Genomic DNA, 18,912 nt, shown 5'->3' with positions numbered 1-18,912 from the left:
GCAGCTGGGATCAAAATGCACGGCGGAAAGCGCTGAAAGTCTTGTGTGACGGCCTTAATCACTGCGGCTCCCCTGGGAGGGGACACCACACTAGCCCCATTTCACGGATGAGGAAGGTGAGACTCAGAAAAGGGGCGGTAAGCGGAGAAATCCAACACCTATTGATCGCCTCCTGTGTGCTGGGTTTTGTAAACACAGTATGTCAGGGCACCCTGCGGGAATAACTCAGACTCTGGAATCAGATTTCCTGCGTTTGAATCCCAGTCCTACCACATGCTCTTGACAAGTTACTTAAACTCTCTGGGCTTCACTTTCCTTACCTGTTAAATAAGAGCCCTAGCTTCCAAGATAGAGCAGAGATTAAACGACAGAATGCCTGGAAAATGTGCAAAGTAGGCTCTCTCACATAGCAAACCCTCAGAAGGTTCTAACCGGTGTAGGAAAGGAGACCGTAGTGTCGGTACTGACTGGTTCCAGCCCCAGCTTGCCTTCCTACTTGTTCTTAATGCTCTCTGCTTATATGTCCCCATTTGCAAAATGGGCAGAACTTTTTAACGTTCGTTATTGAGTTGTGATGAGAATTAAACGAGTTAGTGCAGGTAGAATGCTTAGAATGGAGTCTGGCGTCGCATAAGCATCGGACAATGTTAACTTTTATTGTTTCTTCTTGGGCCCGGTTTTGAATCCTGGCACCCGGCACCACTTCCTTGCTGTGTGACCTGGAGCAGGTTTCTTCATCTCTCTCTGCCTCCCTTTCTTATTTTCTATAAAGTGTGTGTGTGTTTATAAAATAATTCCTACCTAAAGATACTACTGTGAAGTTTAAACGAGATAATCCCGTAAAGAACCTAGAACAGTTCCTGGCACAATAAACAGCAGATATTATTGTTTGCGTTTTTACAGGAAACTAAAGTTCCGAAAGGCAGAGCGACTTGTTTAAGGTCGCGGGACTAGATGGTGGCGAGGTCGGGACTCGAACTCTGTAGCAGAGCCAAGGTCCAGACGGAGATTCCGAGAGGTCGAGGGAAGAGACTGAGGAGAGAAGGGGCGCGTTCGGCGCTCGGCTGGCCTAGCCTCGGGGGCGGGCACCGGGGGCGGTGCGTGGGCGGGGCCACGGCCGCTCCTCCCCGGCCCGGCGGCGGCGGCGGCGCGCCTTGCGCTCGCTCGGCGCTCGGCTGGGGCGGCCTGGCCCACAATGAATGGCCGCCGCGGCTGCCGCTGCTGCTGAAGCGGAGGCCGCGGAGGCCGCGGAGGCGGACGCCGAGGCCCCGGCGCAGGGGGGCGCGCCCCGGGCCCAGGCCCGGCCCCAGCCGCCGCTGCGGAGCTCGCCGGGAGCCCCCGGAGCGCGGCCACGGCGCAGGTGAGGCGGCCCGCCCCAGGCCCGGTTCCGGCCTCCTTTCGCCGGGACGGCCGGAGGGCATCCGAGGTCCGGCTAAGGGTTGAGGGGGGAGGACATGGGGGCCTCCTCCGACCGGGGAGGAACCTGGTTAGCAGCCTGCACTGTGCCCCGGCCCGAGTGCGGAGAGTCCCGGTCCCCGCGAGCGGCCTTGAGCGTCCAGCCCCGGGCCGGGCCGCGGAGCTTGGGGGCGTCGGGATCGGGCCCAGACCTCCTCCTGTCATTCCCCGCGAGAGGGGAGCGAGACCAGGCCCGGGCAGGTGCAGGGGTGGCTGGGGGCCGGGAAGTTGGAGGGAGGGCCGGTGGAGGAAAAGTGAGGAGGCGCCGGGGAGACCGGAGGGGGAGGGGGAGGAGGAGTCGGGCTTTGGGCCGGCCGAATGGGGGAGGAGGGGAGAGTGGCTTGGCCGGAGGGAAACGGCCCCGAGGGGGGGCGGGGAGGGGCCGGGCTGGCAGGTACAGTCGGGGCGCTGGAGGAGGTGGGTCAGGTTACAGGCCTGGGGGCGGTTGAGGAGAAGCCCAGGAAATGGGGCAGGGTGGGTGTGGGCGGAGTTAGTTCTAGTGGGGGCGGTTAGGAGGAGATCCCTGAAATGTTTGCAGGGGTCACATGAGGTTTCAGTTCGGAGAGTGGGGAGGGGGTGGCGAGGACCTGATACGGAGGCGATCAGGTAGGTTGAGGAACTACTGTAGGAGCTTTGGGAGTCCGGGGGAGGCAGAGCCTTTGCGCTAAGTAGGCTGGTGGGGATGTGGGAGCAGGTCCGGAGAAACTAGTGTGATCAAAAGGCAAGTGCCACGGTGCACCCCCTCCCCCCTTCCCCGTCCAGGTGTTAGCTTGGGGCCCAATCTGAGGGGTTTCTTCGTTCTCACACCTCATCCCTGCCTGTCTCAGGCTCTGGGTCCCGACATACCCTTTGGGCAAGCCTCTGCTGGCTGCCCCAAGATGCTAGCCCGCCAGGTGGGCGTTTGTGTGGGCAGCTTGGGAAATAGTCTGGAACACCTAGCTCGGGCATCTTGTTTACCACCCTTTTGCCCACCCCCCACCCCATATATCTGTAGGGAGGCAGCCCAGCCCCTGTTATCTGAGTATCTTAGGGTCCTAAGATTCTTTCCCCACTTTTTGTGACCAGAGCCTTGAGGCTCAAGCCTAGGGGTTGGGACCTCACTACCTTTCAGGCACCAGCTCTCCGCAGGTGAGTTACTGGGAGGTGAGCATATAAAGCTCTGTTCATTGTGTCTTGAAGGCTCCTGATGGGGGGAAGGCAGGTCACCAAGAAAGGGATCAAACCAGGCACCTACACCCTGGCCCAGGCCTTTGGTGCTCCGGGTCCCAGGGCTCTGCCTCTGCAGTGCTCTTCCTGGGGCAGGCCCTGTGCTGAGCTTGCTGGTTAGATGAGCTCATTGATTGCTCACCACCACCAGGTCAACTTAGGCCTTCTTCATGGTACTGGGGAGGAAGCCGCGGCCCCATGGCTTGTCCCAGGTCCCACAGCTAGACAGTGGCCAACTGGGATTGACTGACCCTCCGCCCCAGCCCGCAGTCCCCTGGAGCTGGCCTTTTAGGGGCGTGACTGGAAGAGCCCACTGTTCTGGATTCCCTGGTGGGAATTCTCTGTCCAGGACTTTTCTCTTGCCCATCCCTTGCGGACAGTTTTGCTGGTGTCCCAGCGAGCCAGATCAGTGGAAGCTTTTTTTCCCAGAGGCAAGGTCATCCCTGTTATAATAGGAGCCAAGAGGTCAGGGGTCACAGAGCTGTGGGCTGGCAGAGGGAGGTGGTTATGAGGATGGAACCTGGCTCTGGAGCTGTATTTTTGCTTTTTTTCCTGGTTTATCTTTCCCTCTGTTTGGTCCCCAGTCAGACCACCCCTGCTTTTGTTCATTCTTTCTGGGCTAACTGCAAAGCTGTTTCCAATGTGTCCTGGGAACGTTGACTTGGGAGCCTCAGTACCTGAGGCAGGAACCACAAACTGCTGGGTCGAGTGGTATCAGCTAGATCTGGGTTTAATGATGGCTTGTCACCTCATTCCCTCCCTTCCCCCAATCTCCTTGTAGTTCCTAGAACTGCCCCCACCTGGGCTCGGCCCTCCTCCCCTCTTTGGCTGGCCTCCTGGTTTTGGGAGGGGTAGAAACTGGGCCAGCAGCCCCATGTAAAGAAGCTTTCCCCCTGCCTGGTTGGGTTGAGGCTGGCTGCCGTGGCGCAGCCTGGGGCCTCGGCCGGGGCTCCGGGCTGGGTACTTAGGATTGGGCACAGCTGCCTCCAGTCATAGAGCTGGAACGGGGGCAGAGACTGGTAGGAGTTGGCCGCTGTGTGTGATGGCAGAGAAGGGGGCAGTGAGTCCGAGCCTGTGCCTGGAGCTGGAGAAAGCACTCTTAATAATTGCTTTTCTGTGAGGATTTAGGGTGCCCAGACCTGGGGCGCCAGAGGAGGCCAAAACAGCCTGGCAGGCAAGAGCAACAAGTTAAGGGACCCTTGGGACAGTTTGATTTCACATGGGTGCCAACTCCCTGCTGGGGCCCGGGGAGCAGCCCTGAAAAGCAGCTCCTAGAACTGCTCTCAGCAACTTCTAGTGAAGGTTAGACAAAGGTTTGTCTGAAGGTGACTGACCTCAGACAAACAAATGATCAAGCTCATTTCTGATATCCCTATGTTCAGGAATATAGTAAAACCAAGTGAAGTGATGTGCTGGGGTGGGTGGAAAGCATTAGATTTGGGTGGTCAGGGAAGGCTTCCAGGCGAGCTGAGCTCTGAATAATAAGAGATCAGCCTGCTGGTGGGGGAGCTGCGGCAGGGAGGGGCGAATGTTCTAGGCAGACAGGACAACACATTGAAAGCCTTTATTTAGCATGTGCCAGGCTCCTGCTAAGTGCTCTAAACATTTTGTCTTCATGAGGGAAGGAGTGAAGGGTGACCCTAGCGTGGAGATAAGAGACCCTTAGTGCCGTTCCCAGAAAAGAAGCGTCTGATCTCAGGGTGTCCTGGATCCCCCCATCGCCCCCAGATGCAAGTCCAGACCCCTTGGCCTACATCCAAGGCCTTCTAAAATCTGATGCCCCGGCCAAGCAGTGGGGAGCCCCAGCAGGTTCTTGCACAGGGCTGCAAGGAAATGAGTTTTGCTCAGTTTGGCAGGACCCGTCATGGAGGTCAGCCTGGAGGCATGGGGTTTGGAGAGGGTTGCGGGTTGGTCCAGGAAAGTCTGACCCGGCTCATCAGTGTCACTGCCAGAGACTGGTGGAGGAGGGCCTGCCAGGTTCAGGTGGGGCTTGCAGCATTTGAGGCAAAGGTGAGCCGGCCTTGAAGACACGGAGGTGGTATTTGCACCAGCCTCTGCTGCTTCTCTTGGGTTCTCCCTGCCTCTCATCACTCCCATCCCTTTCCTGGGTGTCACGCTGCTCTGAGCACTTTCACCCATTTGTAAATCACTTAAGCCTATGCCTAGCATGAGCACGCAGGCCCGCCTCCCTGCCTCTGCTCCTGGGTTCCCTTGGCCAAGAGTGTCATCCCTCTGTCTCCTCCTGAAGAGCCTTCTGAGCCACAGAGGCTGTGAGGTGGGACTGAACAGGTGGCTGTCTCGTTGTGTCCAGTATCTGGTTGTGATCATTGTCCCTGTCTCCTCAGGATAGACAGGATGTGAAGGTCTCAGCATCCTTAGAGATCCGAGGGCCCTCTGTGAGGACCATGACTGAATTAAGCAGAGGGTGGGTAAAGGTGAGCAAACATGGTGCAGTGGAGAGTCAGATTCCACTGTTAGTGCCACCTTGCTCAGCCAGGAGACCCTGGGCAAACGTTGTGGCCTTGGCGCCTCAGTTTAAGTATCTGATAAGTGGGGACAAGCAGGCATACCTGCACTGCAGTGGTTCTCAACCAGAGGTGATTCTGCCCCCCTCAAGGGATGCTTGGGAAATGTCTGGAGACATTTTTGGTTGTCACAGCTGTCACAGTAGAGGCCAGGAATGCTCCTCAATATCATATAATGTACAGGGCAGCCTCCACCACAGCGGATGATCTGGCCCCAGTGGCAGCAGGGCCTCAGTTGGGGCTCCCCGCTGCGTGGTTATTGGGAGGGTCATGTGAGACGTTGGTGTCTGATCAGCTGGTGCTGGGAAGGCAGTGCAGGGAGCCCTCAGTAAGTATGGCCTGATAGCTCATGAAATGGCCTAAGGTTCTGGGAGATGGTGAGCGGTATAAGATGCCTCTGCTGCTGTCAGGGAGTTTGCAGTCCTGTGAGGGGCTAGGGGGACAGACAGAAGGGAACATAACTAATAATAGCAGCTGAGCACTGACTGCAAAGTCAGCACCAGCCTACCTACCTGTGTTACCTTAAGGTGGTTTAATCCTTAAAACAGCCTTGTGATGCGGCTGCTTGTTTTATAGTTGGGAAAGACTGACGTGGGGGGTGGTAAGCACTAGTACAGATCAATGTTTTCTGGGAGCGTGGAGGAAGGAAAGCGTAATTCTAAGCGGGGAAGCTTTGTAAGGGATATTTGAGCCTAGTAAAACAGGATTCTGATTCTTTTGTCCTGCCAAGGCCCTGCAGGGTCTCCAAGCACATCTCCACGACCCATCCCCAGTAACGCCCAGCCTCCTTTGTGTTAGCCTCCCCAAGGTCACCTCAGGGCCTTTGCACTTCCCTCCACCCTTTGTGCAGCTGCTGCCCCGCCCCCTTGTCCTTGGGTCTGGAGGCACACCGGGAGTATGAGGTAACTCACAAAGGTGGGCTTGAGGTCAGAGTAGGAAGGGGGTGGGGCCTGGCTGGGTTCTCTTAGGAGCTGCTGCAGGCAGAAGCCAGATTGCTGAGGACTTCGAGGAGAGAGTGGGAGGGGGGAGGGGGGAGGGAGGAGAGGCAGCAGACTGGATTGCTCTTTCCCGGAGGTGGCAGTGAGGGGAGGAAGAGTAGAGAGTAGCTGGGGGAGGCTGGGGGAAAGAAGAAGGCCTCTGAGGGGGAGCGGGAATAGCAGCACCCAGAACCCTTGGGTTGGGGCCTCAGGTGGGCAGCAGACCCCAGCTCGGGTCTCGGCTTCCCTTCTCAGCTCTGGTTTCTCAGTTTTCCCAGTCATGAAATGGGTCTAGCTGTGGTGGCCGCCTGCCACAGGGAGCAGCAGGGCCATGCGGAGGGTGAGTGCACCCGGGGCCGGCCATGGTCAGGGAGCCCCAACTGCCGTTATCTCCTGATTCTTGGACAGGAGCCGCGTGGCCTGGGTGCCATCCTGGGCCTTGCTCTCCTCATCTGTAAAATGGCTGGAAGACTCATTTCTTCCTCAGAAACTGGTGAGAGGAATAGCTGAGCCCTCACCAGGTGCTGGTGCACAGTAGGGGCAACGTCCGTCCATGCCACCAACCGTTGCTAATCCTGTCACCCACTGTGGAGTTAACGGGAGCTTTTCAGGGAAAAAGAAAATGAATTAAATGTGCATGTACCTTAAAAAGATCTGTACAATCGGGTATCGCCTTGTTCTTCACTAGCTAATGTTTGCCTAAACTACCTTCCAGTTCGGCTCCTGCAGAGGGTCCGAATGGCTCTGGGCCAGGAATGCACTCGGAGCAGCCTGGGGGGTGTGCCACTTTCCTGCCCCCAGCTGTCACTCTGACCTCATGCTGAGCTGGGTGAAGGACTGTGGGGCTTTCCAGGGGCCTCTGTCCTTCTTACGCTTGGAGTTAGTGGGTTCCCTTAACCAGCTTACATGTCAATGGGCAGCTCACCACTTCCCTGGAAAGTCAGCCAGAAAAGACAGTCCTTGGTGAGGCAGACACAGATCTGCCCCCCAGCCACTGCTGGCTGGGGTACTCGGAGCTCCCTCAAAGAGCTGGCAGTCTCCACCCCTAGGAATTGCACTGCAACACAAGCACCTCCGTTCCAAGCCTGCCGCACCCTAGCGGGATCCGGCAGTAGGACAGCAGTCAGTGGGAATCCCAAGTTCAGTTACATTGAGCCCCAAGTGGGACCCTGACTGCAGGCCACCCACCTGCTATGAGGAGGGTGTCTGTCTGAGCAGCACCCTCTGCGTTGGCCCCGGCGGCCCCCACCGCGGTGCGGGTGGCACCCCTGCCCAGCCTCAGAGACCTCTTCCAAGTCCCACTCTGTTCTAGTCACAGTGCGACTAAAAGGGGAGTGTAGTTGGAAGTAACAGAAATCATTCATTCATTCCGCTAACAACGATTGTGCGTCCACTGTGTGCCCGTCTAGTTGTAGGGGCAGGGGACATAGTAGTGTGAACCAGACAGGCAGTCGCCCTGCCCTGGTGGAGCTGACACAAAGCCAAGGACACATCTAGTTGGTAGATGGTGGGAAGTGCCAAGGAGGAAAAATGAAGCAGAAGTGGCCGGCGGAATCGGGGTTGGCAAAGGCTGTCTTTGGAAATCTGAGATAGGTGATCAGGAGGGTATGAAGGGCTGTGACCATCTTGGGGCCTGCCTTGTAAGAGGTCTGAGAGCAGGCAGTCCTTACTGTGCAGGGCCCCCATACACATCGTAGGGGCCCAGGTGGTGAGAACTGGTTTTGAAGAAATCGGAGGTGTGAATCCTAGGCTCTTCACCCAAGCAAGGAGGGCTAGATAGAGCCTGTGTGCACTGCAGCCAGAGCAGGCTTGAGGGGAGAAGGGCTCGGCTGAGGATGCATTGCGTGGGCATCTGGGGTATGTGCAAGTCTGCCGTCCAAGGGCGGGTCCAGGCCAGGGGCTCCATGAGGGAGTTGTGGGGTGAGTAGATGGTGTTTGTTTGTTTGGTTTTGGCCACGGCATGCAGGATCTTCCCTGACCAGGGATCAAACCTGTGCCCCCTGCGTTGGGAGCATGAAGTCTTGACTTCCCTGGATCTCCAGGGAAGTCCAAGTAGATGGTGTTTTGAGCTTGTCTTAGTCTGCTTGGGTCGCCATAACAAAATACCATAGACTGGGCAGCTTAAACAACAGACATTTTCTCACAGTTCTGGGGGCTGGAAGTCTAAGATGCCAGCGCAGTCAGGTTCTGGTTGGATTCTAGTGTGCTCATGTGGCCCTTAGTGTCTGCGCTTGGAGAGAGAAAGAGAAATCTCTCTTCCTCTTCTTATAAGGACAAAGAGTTCTGTTGCATTAGGGCCCGACTTTTATGACCTCATTTAACCTTAATTACCTTCAAATAAGACCCTGTCTCCAAATACCGCCACACGGGGGATTAGGACTTCAACTTAGAAATTGGGGTGGGCGACACAATTTAGTCCACATCAGAGCCCTGAGACTGGGTGTGATTCCCCCAAGGAGAGAAGCAGACTAAAGACTCAGCCCAGAGCCAGCTTTGCCTTCATCCAGTTTCTGGAAGGGCCGTGCCTGCTTCTCCCTTGGGGCTCTGCACACCTTCCTTGTTCCTTGAGGGCCACGCTCCCAGCCCACCACTGCCCCATTAGATCACCCCCCACCTCCACCCCCTTGTGCCCCCCAGATCTCAGCTCCAGTGTCCCCTCCTCTGGGTGAGGTCAGAGGCGCGGACCTGCAGCTCGTTGATCCGTGTGACCCTGGATGAATGGTCATGTCTCTCCCTGGACCATGAGCTCCGGGGGCAGGGCCTTGTCTTAGTGGTGGCCTGCCCCAGGCTCTGGGCACTTCCTGCCCCGGGCAAGGCGCTTGGCAAATATTTGTTGAGTGACTGTTGAGAGGTCATGGAAACCCTGTGTCGTGCCCTTGCGTCTCGCCAGGAAACCCACCCTCTTCCGGGGCCAGGAGTAGCGGTGGAAGGGTCCCCTTGGCTTTGTGTGGGTCTGGGGGCCGCCCCTTCCCTCCAGGGGGATCTGGGCACCCCAGAAGATGTGCCGGCTCATGTGCCAAGTTGTGAGGAGAGAGAATTCAAATACTGTTTTCTGCCCCTGGGGAGATTATAGTCAAGTGGGATTTAATGTTCTCAGAGGTAAGCATAAGGGCCCTGTGGCTTGGGGGTTGCGGGGAGTGCCGAAGAGGGCATCTTCTCCAGTCTGGTGAGTTCTCAGAGCACGGGGCAGCTGAGGGTGAATGAGGAAGATGCGGGTAGTGGGAGGAGAAGGGTGCTCCGGGCAGGGTGCACAGCTTGGGTAAAGGTCTGGCTGAGGGGAACCGTGCAGTACAGGCGAGGGGCTCTGGCTGGTGAGGACAGAACTGTTGGCTGGTTTAGAGAACCGCACCGCCCCCCACCCCCACCCCGGCTCTCCATCCTACCACTTCCCAACCAGCAGGTGACCCAGGCCGAGTGCCAGCTGCTTTCGACCTGTTTCCTCTGGAAGCCTGATCTGGCTCCATGGCTCCTCCCTCACAGCTGGTGTAGGTGAGGGGCAGGACCACCGGCCATTGTTCTTCTGAGTCTGGCAGCCTGGATTGGTGCCACGATCCAGGGGTGGGTCTCTAGTGGTCTCCAGTGGCCTCTTCCACCTCCCCCACCCCATACCCTGTCCTACTTACAGGGGCAGCGAGGCAGACCTAGCACCCCACTCCCTGTCACTGCAGAGGGTGCGTGCCTGTGCACGGATTGCATCAGCCTTTTGCATAAGTTGTGCCCCCCCCCGCCCCCCCATTGCTAGTTGAAGGCTTCAAAGCCCTGGGTGCTGGGCTCTGAGGCCCCATGGGGTTCACGAGGCCTGGGGACCCCAGACTGAATGTCAGGTTGGCTCTCGCCCTCGGGAGCCCTCCTCCTTGCGTCTCTTTTCCCTCCTGTTGAGAACCTTATCGCCCCCATGCTGAGCGCTCACCACAAAGCCATCCTGCACCAATTCCCGTTGAGGGGTCAGGCCCTGAAGTCCAACTGCTTGGGACGGGGCAGGGCGGTGCTGTGATCGCCACCCACAAAGTGGGGCCCTGCTAGCCTTCACTGTGGAGTGCTGTGAGCACTTTGGTAGCCTTCCGGAAATGCGTGCAGCAGTGTCCGGCACACTGAGCACAGTTAGGACGACACTTTGCAACGCCCTCCGTAGCCCCAGAAGCATCCACACCCATATGTGTACTGCCTCAGCCCCCTCCCCCCGTTCCCTCATGCTTCCCCCACCCCCACCCCGCAGCTGCCATTTCCCAGACAGGAGCAGTCTATTCCTGCCTTGGTACACTATTTGACACGTTTACAAATATTTATTGACCGCCTCTCTCTGTTCTGATGAGCTAATCATGGACAAATCTGCCAGCATGCCTGCCCCCTCTGGAGTTGACAGTCTCCTTGGAGGAGTACCTATCTACACAACTTTTTTTTGGCTGCGCTATGCAGCGTGCAGGATTTTAGTTCTCCAACCAGGGATCGAACCCGTGCCCCCTGCAGTAGAAGCATGGAGGCTTAACCACTCGACTGCTAGGGAAGTCCCCTGTCTACAACTTTTAAAACAATACCCTGTCTCCCGTAGAGGCTCATTCCTGAGTCACTCACCCCCTTCTCTCTGTCCCCGCCGCTGATGCTGGGAATTCTCCCAAAGCTGGTCTGGGCCCAGTCTCGCTTGCTCCGGGCTTCCCATTGCTCACTCTCAGACATTCATCCTCACCAGGCCACCTGTCGCACACCCTGTGCCGCTTTCCAGCCACACTGGCTCCTTCCTGCCCAGGACTGTTGGTTGCTCTCTCCATCTCCCCATCTTTACCTCGCTCACTCAGTGACACACTCACCCCATCACGCCCTGTGGCTCCTCACTAGACAGTGAGCTACATGTGGGCACAGCCAGTCCTCTTCAGGACTATGTCCCCAGCACCTTGCAGTCCATCGGGTGGGTTGGATGTATACCTCCCCATTTTACACATAAACAAACTGAAGCACAGAGAGGTGAGCGGCTGGCCTGAGGTCATGCAGCTTCAGAGTGGGGCTAGCAGCAGAACCCAGGTCTGAGGGACTCTAGCTCCACCGCATGCATGTCCTGCCTTGGTCCTCCCCCTTGGGGTGTAAGCCTTCCAAGCCAGGGGTCTAGAGCACCTCTCCAGGGACTAGAGGCCAGGCAGCCTCTTCCTTGGCTGCCTCGGCCCTGGTCACTTGGGCCCTAGTACCCGGGGGGTCTTCAGTTTGGCAGCCTGGGGAGGTGGGTCAGGGCTACCAGGGCCCTGGAGGAGGCTCTCTGGGCTCTATCCTTTGCCTCCTCTTGGTGCCTTAGTTTCCCCTACCGCCTCATTCAGAGGCCCAGCTCTGAATGAGGCGGTAGGGGAAACTGAAGCACCAGCTCCTAGCCTGTCCGGCCCTTAGTTTGACCTCCTGGGACGTGCATGCTGCCGTCTAATTAGGATTTCCCCGTCTCTGCCTCCCCCTCCTGATTGCCTTTTTGTTTTTCGCGGTGGCGACAATGATTTTGATGAGGAAGAGGAGGGTACAGCAGAGGGGAATCATGGATTTCAGTGCCCAGACAGATCTGGGGGAGCCAGGACTCACCCTTGCCCTGAAGTGCACCTCTGAGCCCATGGGCACATGGCCCCTTGTGTTCCTCCAGGTAGCCCTTTCTGAATGAACCTGGGTAGGGCCCAAGTCTTCACTGCATCCCCAATCCTCAGCCCATCGAGGCAGCTTAGAATAGACTGGTTAAAGAAAAAAAACTGAAAGATGCATGAGAGCTAACATGGGAGTGAGAGACGAACAGCTGGGGGCTCTGGTTAGTTCCTGCCTCAGGGCCTTTGCGCACACTCTTCACCTTTTTCCTCTTTCTTCTCACCAGCCTGACACTCTGCTCAGGCCTCTCTTCTCACCCATACCTGCCCATTCAGGACGACTGCCCTCCACAACTATAGAATGGCAGGGGACTCAGTTTTACCAATGGGGGCACTTGTAAAGCCATATCTTCCCTCAGAGCCCTTTTATGATTACCCCCAGAGCATCAGACATGCTGTCCTCACCCGACCAGTTCTTCCTCCTGGGTTGGAACATGCACTGATGGAATAGGCTCTGAGGCAGAAGGTCACACATTTGAGAGGTGCCGGGGCCCCCCAGGTGGTACTTCACAGGTCAGGATGGGGGTGGGCTCCCTGAGCAGGATCTCATGCAGTTCCTTAAATTCACATTTCTTTCTCCACCCACCCCTCAAGCACTTTGGGGTGAATTGTTTGTGGTGTGATTTCACACACTTTATTTTTTTATTTTATTTTATGTTTTAAAATGTATTTTATTTTTGGCTGCGTTGGGTCTTTGTTGCTGTGCGCAGGCTTTCTCTAGTTGAGGCGAGCGGTGGCTTCTCTTGTTGCAGAGCATGGGCTCTAGGCGCGCAGGCTTCAGTAGTTGTGGCTCACGGGCTCTAGAGCGCAGGCTCAGTAGTTGCGGCGCACGGGCTTAGTTGCTCCGTGGCATGTGGGATCTTCCCGGACCAGGGCTCGAGCCCGTGTCTCCTGCACTGGCAGGCAGGTTCTTAATCACTGCACTACCAGGGAAGTCCCACACACTTTATTTTAAATATTATTTACTTTTGTAAATAGGCAATACATTCACCAGGTTCAAAATTTAAAAGACCCTAAGATGGAATTCCCTGGCAGTCCAGCGGTTAGGACTCTGAGCTTTCACTGCCAAGGGTCTGGGTTCAATCCCTGGTCAGGGAACTAAGATCCCACAAGCCGTGTAGTACGTGGCCAAAAAAGACCCTAAGAATGTACGTGGTAAGTGTTGTCCCCAGTTCTACACAGAGGACATTAGTCTTATGGTTTCTTTCTTCCTTTTACAGCTTTATTGAGATGCATATACCAAGCAGTTCACCTGTTTAAAGTGTACAGGTTCAGGAGTTTTTCGTATATTCAGAGTTGTGCATCTATCACCACAATTTCTGAACATTTTTCACGAGGGCAAGAAGAAACCCTGCACCTGTTTGCTCACACTCCCCTAATCCTCCAAGCACCCCCAGCCCCAGGCAACCACTAATCTGCTTTCTGTCTCTTATCGATTTGCCTGTTCTGGACGTTTCATATAAATGGGATTGTATAATACGTGGTCTTTTTGTCTGGCTTCTTGCATTTAGCACAATGTTTTCAGGGTTTATCCAAGTTGTAGCATGTAGCAGTAGTGCATTCCTCTTTATGGCTGAGTAGTATTCCATTGTGGATTGACCATATTTTGTTTATCCATTCATCAGTTGATGGACATTTGGGTTGTTTCCACCTTTTGCCTATTGTGAACAGTGCTGCTGTAAACATTCACGTACAGGTGTATGTGTGGATATATGTTTTCAGTTCTCAGGAATAATTCCTAGAAGTGGAATTCCCGGGTCATATGGCAACTTCATGTTTAACCATTTGAGGAACGGTTTTCCACAGCAGGTGCACCATTTCACATTCCCACCAGCAGTGTAGGAGGGTTCCGGTTCATTTCTCATCCTCACCAATACTTATCTTCCTTATTCTAGCCAGCCTAGTGGGTGTGGAATGGTGTCTCATTGTGGTTTGGATTTGCATTACCCTGATGACCAGTGATGTTCTCATGCAGTTTCAGGGTTTCTCGAGTGGTCATTCAGTCATTCAGCAAATGGTGATTGAGGGTCACGTGCTCAGCACTGCAAACGCAGTGTGAAAAATCGGATGACTCTGCCTTCTTGGTGTCTCTATGCCTGTTACCCTATGTGTGTAGTGCTAGTGGTGGTTAATGCTCACGGGGGGCTCACTGTGTTATCTCATTTAATATTCAAGCACAGACGTGTAAGTATGCCTTTGCCCTCCTTTCTGCAAAGGGACGGCATAGGCCACCCCGGCCTATAGCTGACTTAGCTGATTTGACAGTCTGTCACAGAGGAAAGGCCATGCTGGGACAGGAGTGGGCGGCACCTGTGATTCTTACAGTCGTGGCAAATTCCACCACGTGGATGTCCACGCTCCCGTGTGTCTCCCTGCAGCGGGCTGAGTCTGCCATCTGACCCTGTCCCTCCGTCTCTCCCTGTCCCCTGCGCAGCCGCCGCCGCCATGGCCCAGACCCTGCAGATGGAGATCCCGAACTTCGGCAACAGCATTCTGGAGTGCCTCAACGAGCAGCGGCTGCAGGGCCTGTACTGTGATGTCTCAGTGGTGGTCAAGGGCCATGCCTTCAAGGCCCACCGGGCCGTGCTGGCCGCCAGCAGCTCCTACTTCCGGGACCTGTTCAACAGCAGCCGGAGTGCGGTGGTGGAGCTGCCGGCAGCTGTGCAGCCCCAGTCCTTCCAGCAGATCCTCAGCTTCTGCTACACGGGCCGGCTGAGCATGAACATGGGTGACCAGTTCCTGCTCATGTACACAGCGGGCTTCCTGCAGATCCAGGAGATCATGGAGAAGGGCACAGAGTTCTTCCTCAAGGTGAGCTCCCCCAGCTGTGACTCCCAGGGCCTGCACGCCGAGGAGGCCCCCTCGTCCGAGCCCCAGAGCCCTGTGGCGCAGACGTCGAGCTGGCCGGCCTGCGGCACCCCACTGCCCCTCGTGTCTCGCGTCAAGACAGAGCAGCAGGAGTCGGACTCTGTGCAGTGCACGCCCGTGGCCAAGCGGCTGTGGGACAGCAGCCAGAAGGAGGCCGGCGGTGGCAGCAGTGGCAACGGCAGCCGCAAGATGGCCAAGTTCTCCACGCCGGACCTGGCCGCCAACCGGCCGCCCCAGCAGGCCCCGGTGGTGGCGGCGGCACAGCCCACCGGAGTGGCGGGGGGGCCCGGGGCCGGGCAGCCGGCGGGCGGCGTGGCAGCAGCAGCAGGCGGAGTGGTGAGTGGGCCCAGCACGTCGGAGCGGACCAGCCCGGGCACCTCAAGCGCTTACACCAGCGACAGCCCCGGCTCTTACCACGAGGAAGATGAGGAGGAGGACGCGGGCGAGGAGGGCACAGACGAGCAGTACCGGCAGATCTGCAATATGTACACCATGTACAGCATGATGAACGTCGGCCAGACCGGTGAGGTGCCCCACCACAACCCCAAGCCTGGCCCCTCGCCCCCGCCCCCGGCCGCACCCCCACCCCCAACACACCAATTTCGCCCCCGACAGCCGAGAAGGTGGAGGCCCTCCCTGAGCAGGTGGCTCCCGAGTCCCGGAATCGCATCCGAGTGCGGCAAGACCTGGCGTCTCTCCCTGCTGAGCTCATCAACCAGATCGGCAACCGCTGCCACCCCAAGCTCTACGATGAGGGTGACCCCTCTGAGAAGCTGGAGCTGGTAACAGGTGGGCTGGCCTCACATGCTCCCTGAATTCCCCCTTCCCCACCTTGGGCCTCGATGCCCTCTGGGCCAGCAGCCTGCAGCACAGTGCTTAGGAGCCAGGCTCAAGGTCCAACCCCAGCCCTGCCGCCCACTGGCTGTGTCCTGGGGCAGCTGACACCTCTTTGCATTGATACAAATCAAAGACTGGCTTGTAGCTTTCCACCCCGGAGGCTGGTGTAAGTGTGGGCCAGCATTGTTGGCCACATGGGAGTAGATCAGTGGTTTCATAGTGTGGTTTGAGGGTTGATCAACAGGGTGGTTAAGAATTTGGCCCTCGGACTCAGGGTGTCAGGGTGCGAGCATCTGCTGCCTGTTCTTTCTGATGCTGGTGGTTTTGTGGGCAAGGGCCCCGGCACGTTGGGTGCCCCGTGGACGGTGGCGCCACAGTCTCTGTCCTTTCCTGAGTGTTGAGGAGGACGCTCTAAGTTGAGTGGTTGGGGCGGGGGGCGGGGGGGGGGGTCTTGGTTGGGCCCAGGACAGGGCTTGGCCGAGTGGGGAACATGGCGGTTTGCCCCCCACACCCATCATCCTCTGGCTCCGCGCCCCCCCTCCAGGCACCAACGTGTATATCACCAGGGCGCAGCTCATGAACTGCCACGTCAGCGCGGGCACGCGGCACAAGGTCCTGCTGCGGCGCCTCCTGGCCTCCTTCTTTGACCGGTGAGGCCCATGCCAGAGCCCCGATGTGGGGGAGGACGGGGTGCCCCATGCCCCCACCACCACCACCACAGGGGGCCTGACTCCCCTCCCCCATACCCCTCGCCCAGGAACACGTTGGCCAATAGCTGTGGCACCGGCATCCGCTCTTCCAGTAACAACCCCAGCCGCAAACCGCTGGATAGCCGCGTCCTGCACGCTGTCAAGTGTAAGTGTCCACCTTTCTGGAGTCGGGATTGGGGGATGGAGGTCTGGGGCGGGCAGGTGGTCCTTTTCTCTGGTGTTGGCCCTGATCGATGGGTAGGTAGGGTTTGGTATTAAGAAGGATTCTGAGGTTCAGTCTAGGCTTGTTGGGAAGAGGGCTGTGATTGGTTAGAGGGTTCTTGGTTAGAGATTTCTTGAGGGGGTGGGTAGGACACTGAAGGAAAGCCACAAAGCCTATGGGAGGGGGGGTCTCAAACTTATCCTGGTCATCAGAGTGATGAAGTGGCCAGGCCTCAGCCAGTTGTCAGGAGGGAAGTCTAGGTTTTCAAGTGGAATCTCCCAGTTTCTGAATTCTGGCAAATGACCCACGTTTTTCAAGAGCACTGGGCCATCCCGCATCAAATCCACACATCCCATACGCATGGCCAAGCTCTGTCAGTCCTGGGCCCACTGATGTGGTTTAGCGTGCTGTCCACAAGGCCTCAGTTTCCTCAGCTCCAGAGGGGGCGTTCAGGGCTGCCATGGTTCCGGGGCTGGGGGGATTCAGGAGCAGCGTGGGGGCTGAGTGCCCGTTGGGAGGGTGGGAGGCCCAGGCCACGCTCGGCATGAGCTACCCATTCTGCCCGCACAGACTACTGCCAGAACTTTGCTCCGAACTTCAAGGAGAGCGAGATGAACGCCATCGCAGCCGACATGTGCACCAATGCCCGCCGCGTTGTGAGGAAGAGCTGGATCCCCAAGGTCAAGCCGCTTATGGCCGAGGGTGACGCCTACACCACCTTCATCAGCTACACGGGCAAGATAGAGCCGGACATGATGGGTGTGGAGCACGGCTTCGAGACGGCCAGCCATGACGGCGAGGCCGGCCCCTCGGCCGAGGAGGCCCTCCAGTAACCCCCACCGGACCCTCCCGCGGGGCCGTCACACTCCCCCTCCTGTCAAACCCGCCCGCCATCTTGGTCACGAGCTACTGTCTGTCCTTCCCCAGGACCCGCGGGGGGCACTGCATGCTCCTGGCCCCTCTGCCTCCCCGTCCCACCCCCGACCCCAATCCGATCAGGGATCCGGGCTGGGAGAGGACGGCAGGTGGTGCGAGGTCTGCGTTGCCTTCTCTAGCACACACTCGTGCACAGTCGGGGGGCTCTTGCTCCCCCTCTCCTAACCCCTAGCAACTGTCTCCCCACTCACCAGGCCAGGCACAGGGAGGGGCTGGCCTGGGGGGCTTGGGAAGACCCCCTTCCCAGGCGCTGGGCCACCTAGCCGGAGCATTCCTCAGCCTGCGCCCCCCACTGCAGCCCCTTGGGGACTCACAGGGGCCCCGGGTTCTCAGGACCCCTCCCGCCACCACCTCCCAGTGCTTCCACGTTTCCGAAAGCGCCTTCCTGTCTCCCTTGTCTGTCCCTGCGCCTGGGGGCTGGGGTAGGCGAGGCCGTGAGGACTGCCCGTTTTACAGCTGAGGAAACTGAGGCTCAGAGAAACTCCATGACCGACCTAAGGTGGCGGGCGGTGGCAGGCCCAGCGCCCTTCTCTTCCCCCACCTGTGCTCAGCCTCTCTTGCTGCCACCAGCCCCCTGGGGCCTGAGAGGGGCAAGTCCTGAGAGGGGGCCCTTGGGGGCAGACCGAGGGTCTCTGAGAATAGGAGAGGTTTCCGGGGATCGCAGAAGCGTGTGGGTGTGCGTGTGTGTGTGTGCGCGTGCGTGTGTAGAAGTTTTGCTTTTAAACAAATGAAGATGTGAGAGGCAGTAGGACCAGGGGTGGAACCCAGGGGAGCAGGCTGGGGGGTGCTGCTGCCTTTCCCTCCCTTCCCCCACCCCCACCCCCCACGGCAGGGCTCCCAGCCCCCACCCCCTGTACATACTTTTTAAAACATTTTTTTAGCTAATGAAATATTGAAGTATAAGATTCCTTTTATTTTTCAAACCAACGGGACCGTGTCTGATGTCCCCTTCGGTCCTCGGGGCTGTGGAAGGCAGGACGGAGTGGGGAGCCAGGGGCAGGCTGAATGTGCGCGTGTGTGTGGAGTGGGGGCGCGCGTTGCCGAGGGGGGGCCCCCCAGGCCCCGCTCTGCCTGGGCTCCCGTGGGTCTGGCCAGCTCACACTCAACCCCAGGGCCTCCCCCCAAGGGCTACATTGCAAGGGTGTCCCTGGTTTGTCCAGTTGGCTGAGTCCAGCTCCTGGCAGGGCCGGGTCCGCTTCATGGTTAAAGATTGTTTGCAGAATCTTCTTTTACCATTCCTCTCTTTCTATCCTTGGCCTAGCTCCACGAGTGGTTTTGTGGTGTTTTTTTTTTGAGTTCTACATGTAAACTCGGAGGGTTCTTTTTGTTTTTTTAACTCTCCCCCCCCCCCCGCACCCCTCCCCACACATGCTGGGTGTCCGTTTCTTTGCAATTTCACATTTTTGTCTCTAGCCCTGGTTCTCACCGCCTCTGTCTCCCCCGCAGTCTGACTAGCCCGTTGCTCCCAGCAGCCTCTCTTTCCAAAGGCAAGGGGATTTACAGGAGGTGGGGTGGTGGCCAGCTGGACCACTGGGATCTGACCTGGAGGCCTGCCTGCCCCCCCCCCCCCCGGGCCCCCCCCACCCCCCG

General features: G+C 57.6%; 1 protein-coding gene across 3 annotated transcripts; it reads left to right on the top strand.

Moving 5' to 3' along the window:
- Nucleotides 1-4: 4 nt before the first annotated feature.
- On the top strand, nt 5-18,867 carry NACC1 (nucleus accumbens associated 1). Of its 3 annotated transcripts, none has more exons than XM_029219075.1 (6): nt 5-116; nt 14,204-15,160; nt 15,253-15,426; nt 16,019-16,124; nt 16,232-16,329; nt 16,957-18,867. In XM_029219075.1, exons 2-6 carry the CDS (start codon nt 14,215-14,217, stop codon nt 17,217-17,219), a joined length of 1,587 nt encoding a protein of 528 aa, XP_029074908.1. In that variant the 5' UTR covers nt 5-116; nt 14,204-14,214; the 3' UTR covers nt 17,220-18,867. The 3 variants fall into 3 exon arrangements, with proteins under 3 accessions (XP_029074908.1, XP_029074907.1, XP_029074905.1); XM_029219074.1 differs by lacking the exon at nt 5-116 and adding an exon at nt 1,326-1,360; XM_029219072.1 differs by lacking the exon at nt 5-116 and adding an exon at nt 9,054-9,262.
- The last annotated feature ends 45 nt before the right edge of the window (nt 18,868-18,912 follow it).

Source organism: Monodon monoceros, unplaced genomic scaffold (genome assembly GCF_005190385.1).
Source record: "Monodon monoceros isolate NGI ecotype Baffin Bay Population unplaced genomic scaffold, NGI_Narwhal_1 Super_Scaffold_12, whole genome shotgun sequence".
Classification (NCBI taxonomy): Eukaryota; Metazoa; Chordata; class Mammalia; order Artiodactyla; family Monodontidae; genus Monodon; species Monodon monoceros.
Note: the sequence above shows the minus strand (reverse complement) of the source record. Positions and strands in the feature narration are given on the sequence as shown.

Excerpts from the sequence above, each read along its gene's own strand:
- NACC1 (XM_029219072.1), top strand. The coding sequence starts at position 9,163 with ATGTGCCGGCTCATGTGCCAAGTTGTGAGGAGAGAGAATTCAAATACT. Across the intron at positions 16,125-16,231 it reads CTGGCCTCCTTCTTTGACCG|GAACACGTTGGCCAATAGCT; the intron begins GTGAGGCCCATG and ends CCCCTCGCCCAG. Across the intron at positions 16,330-16,956 it reads CGTCCTGCACGCTGTCAAGT|ACTACTGCCAGAACTTTGCT; the intron begins GTAAGTGTCCAC and ends CTGCCCGCACAG.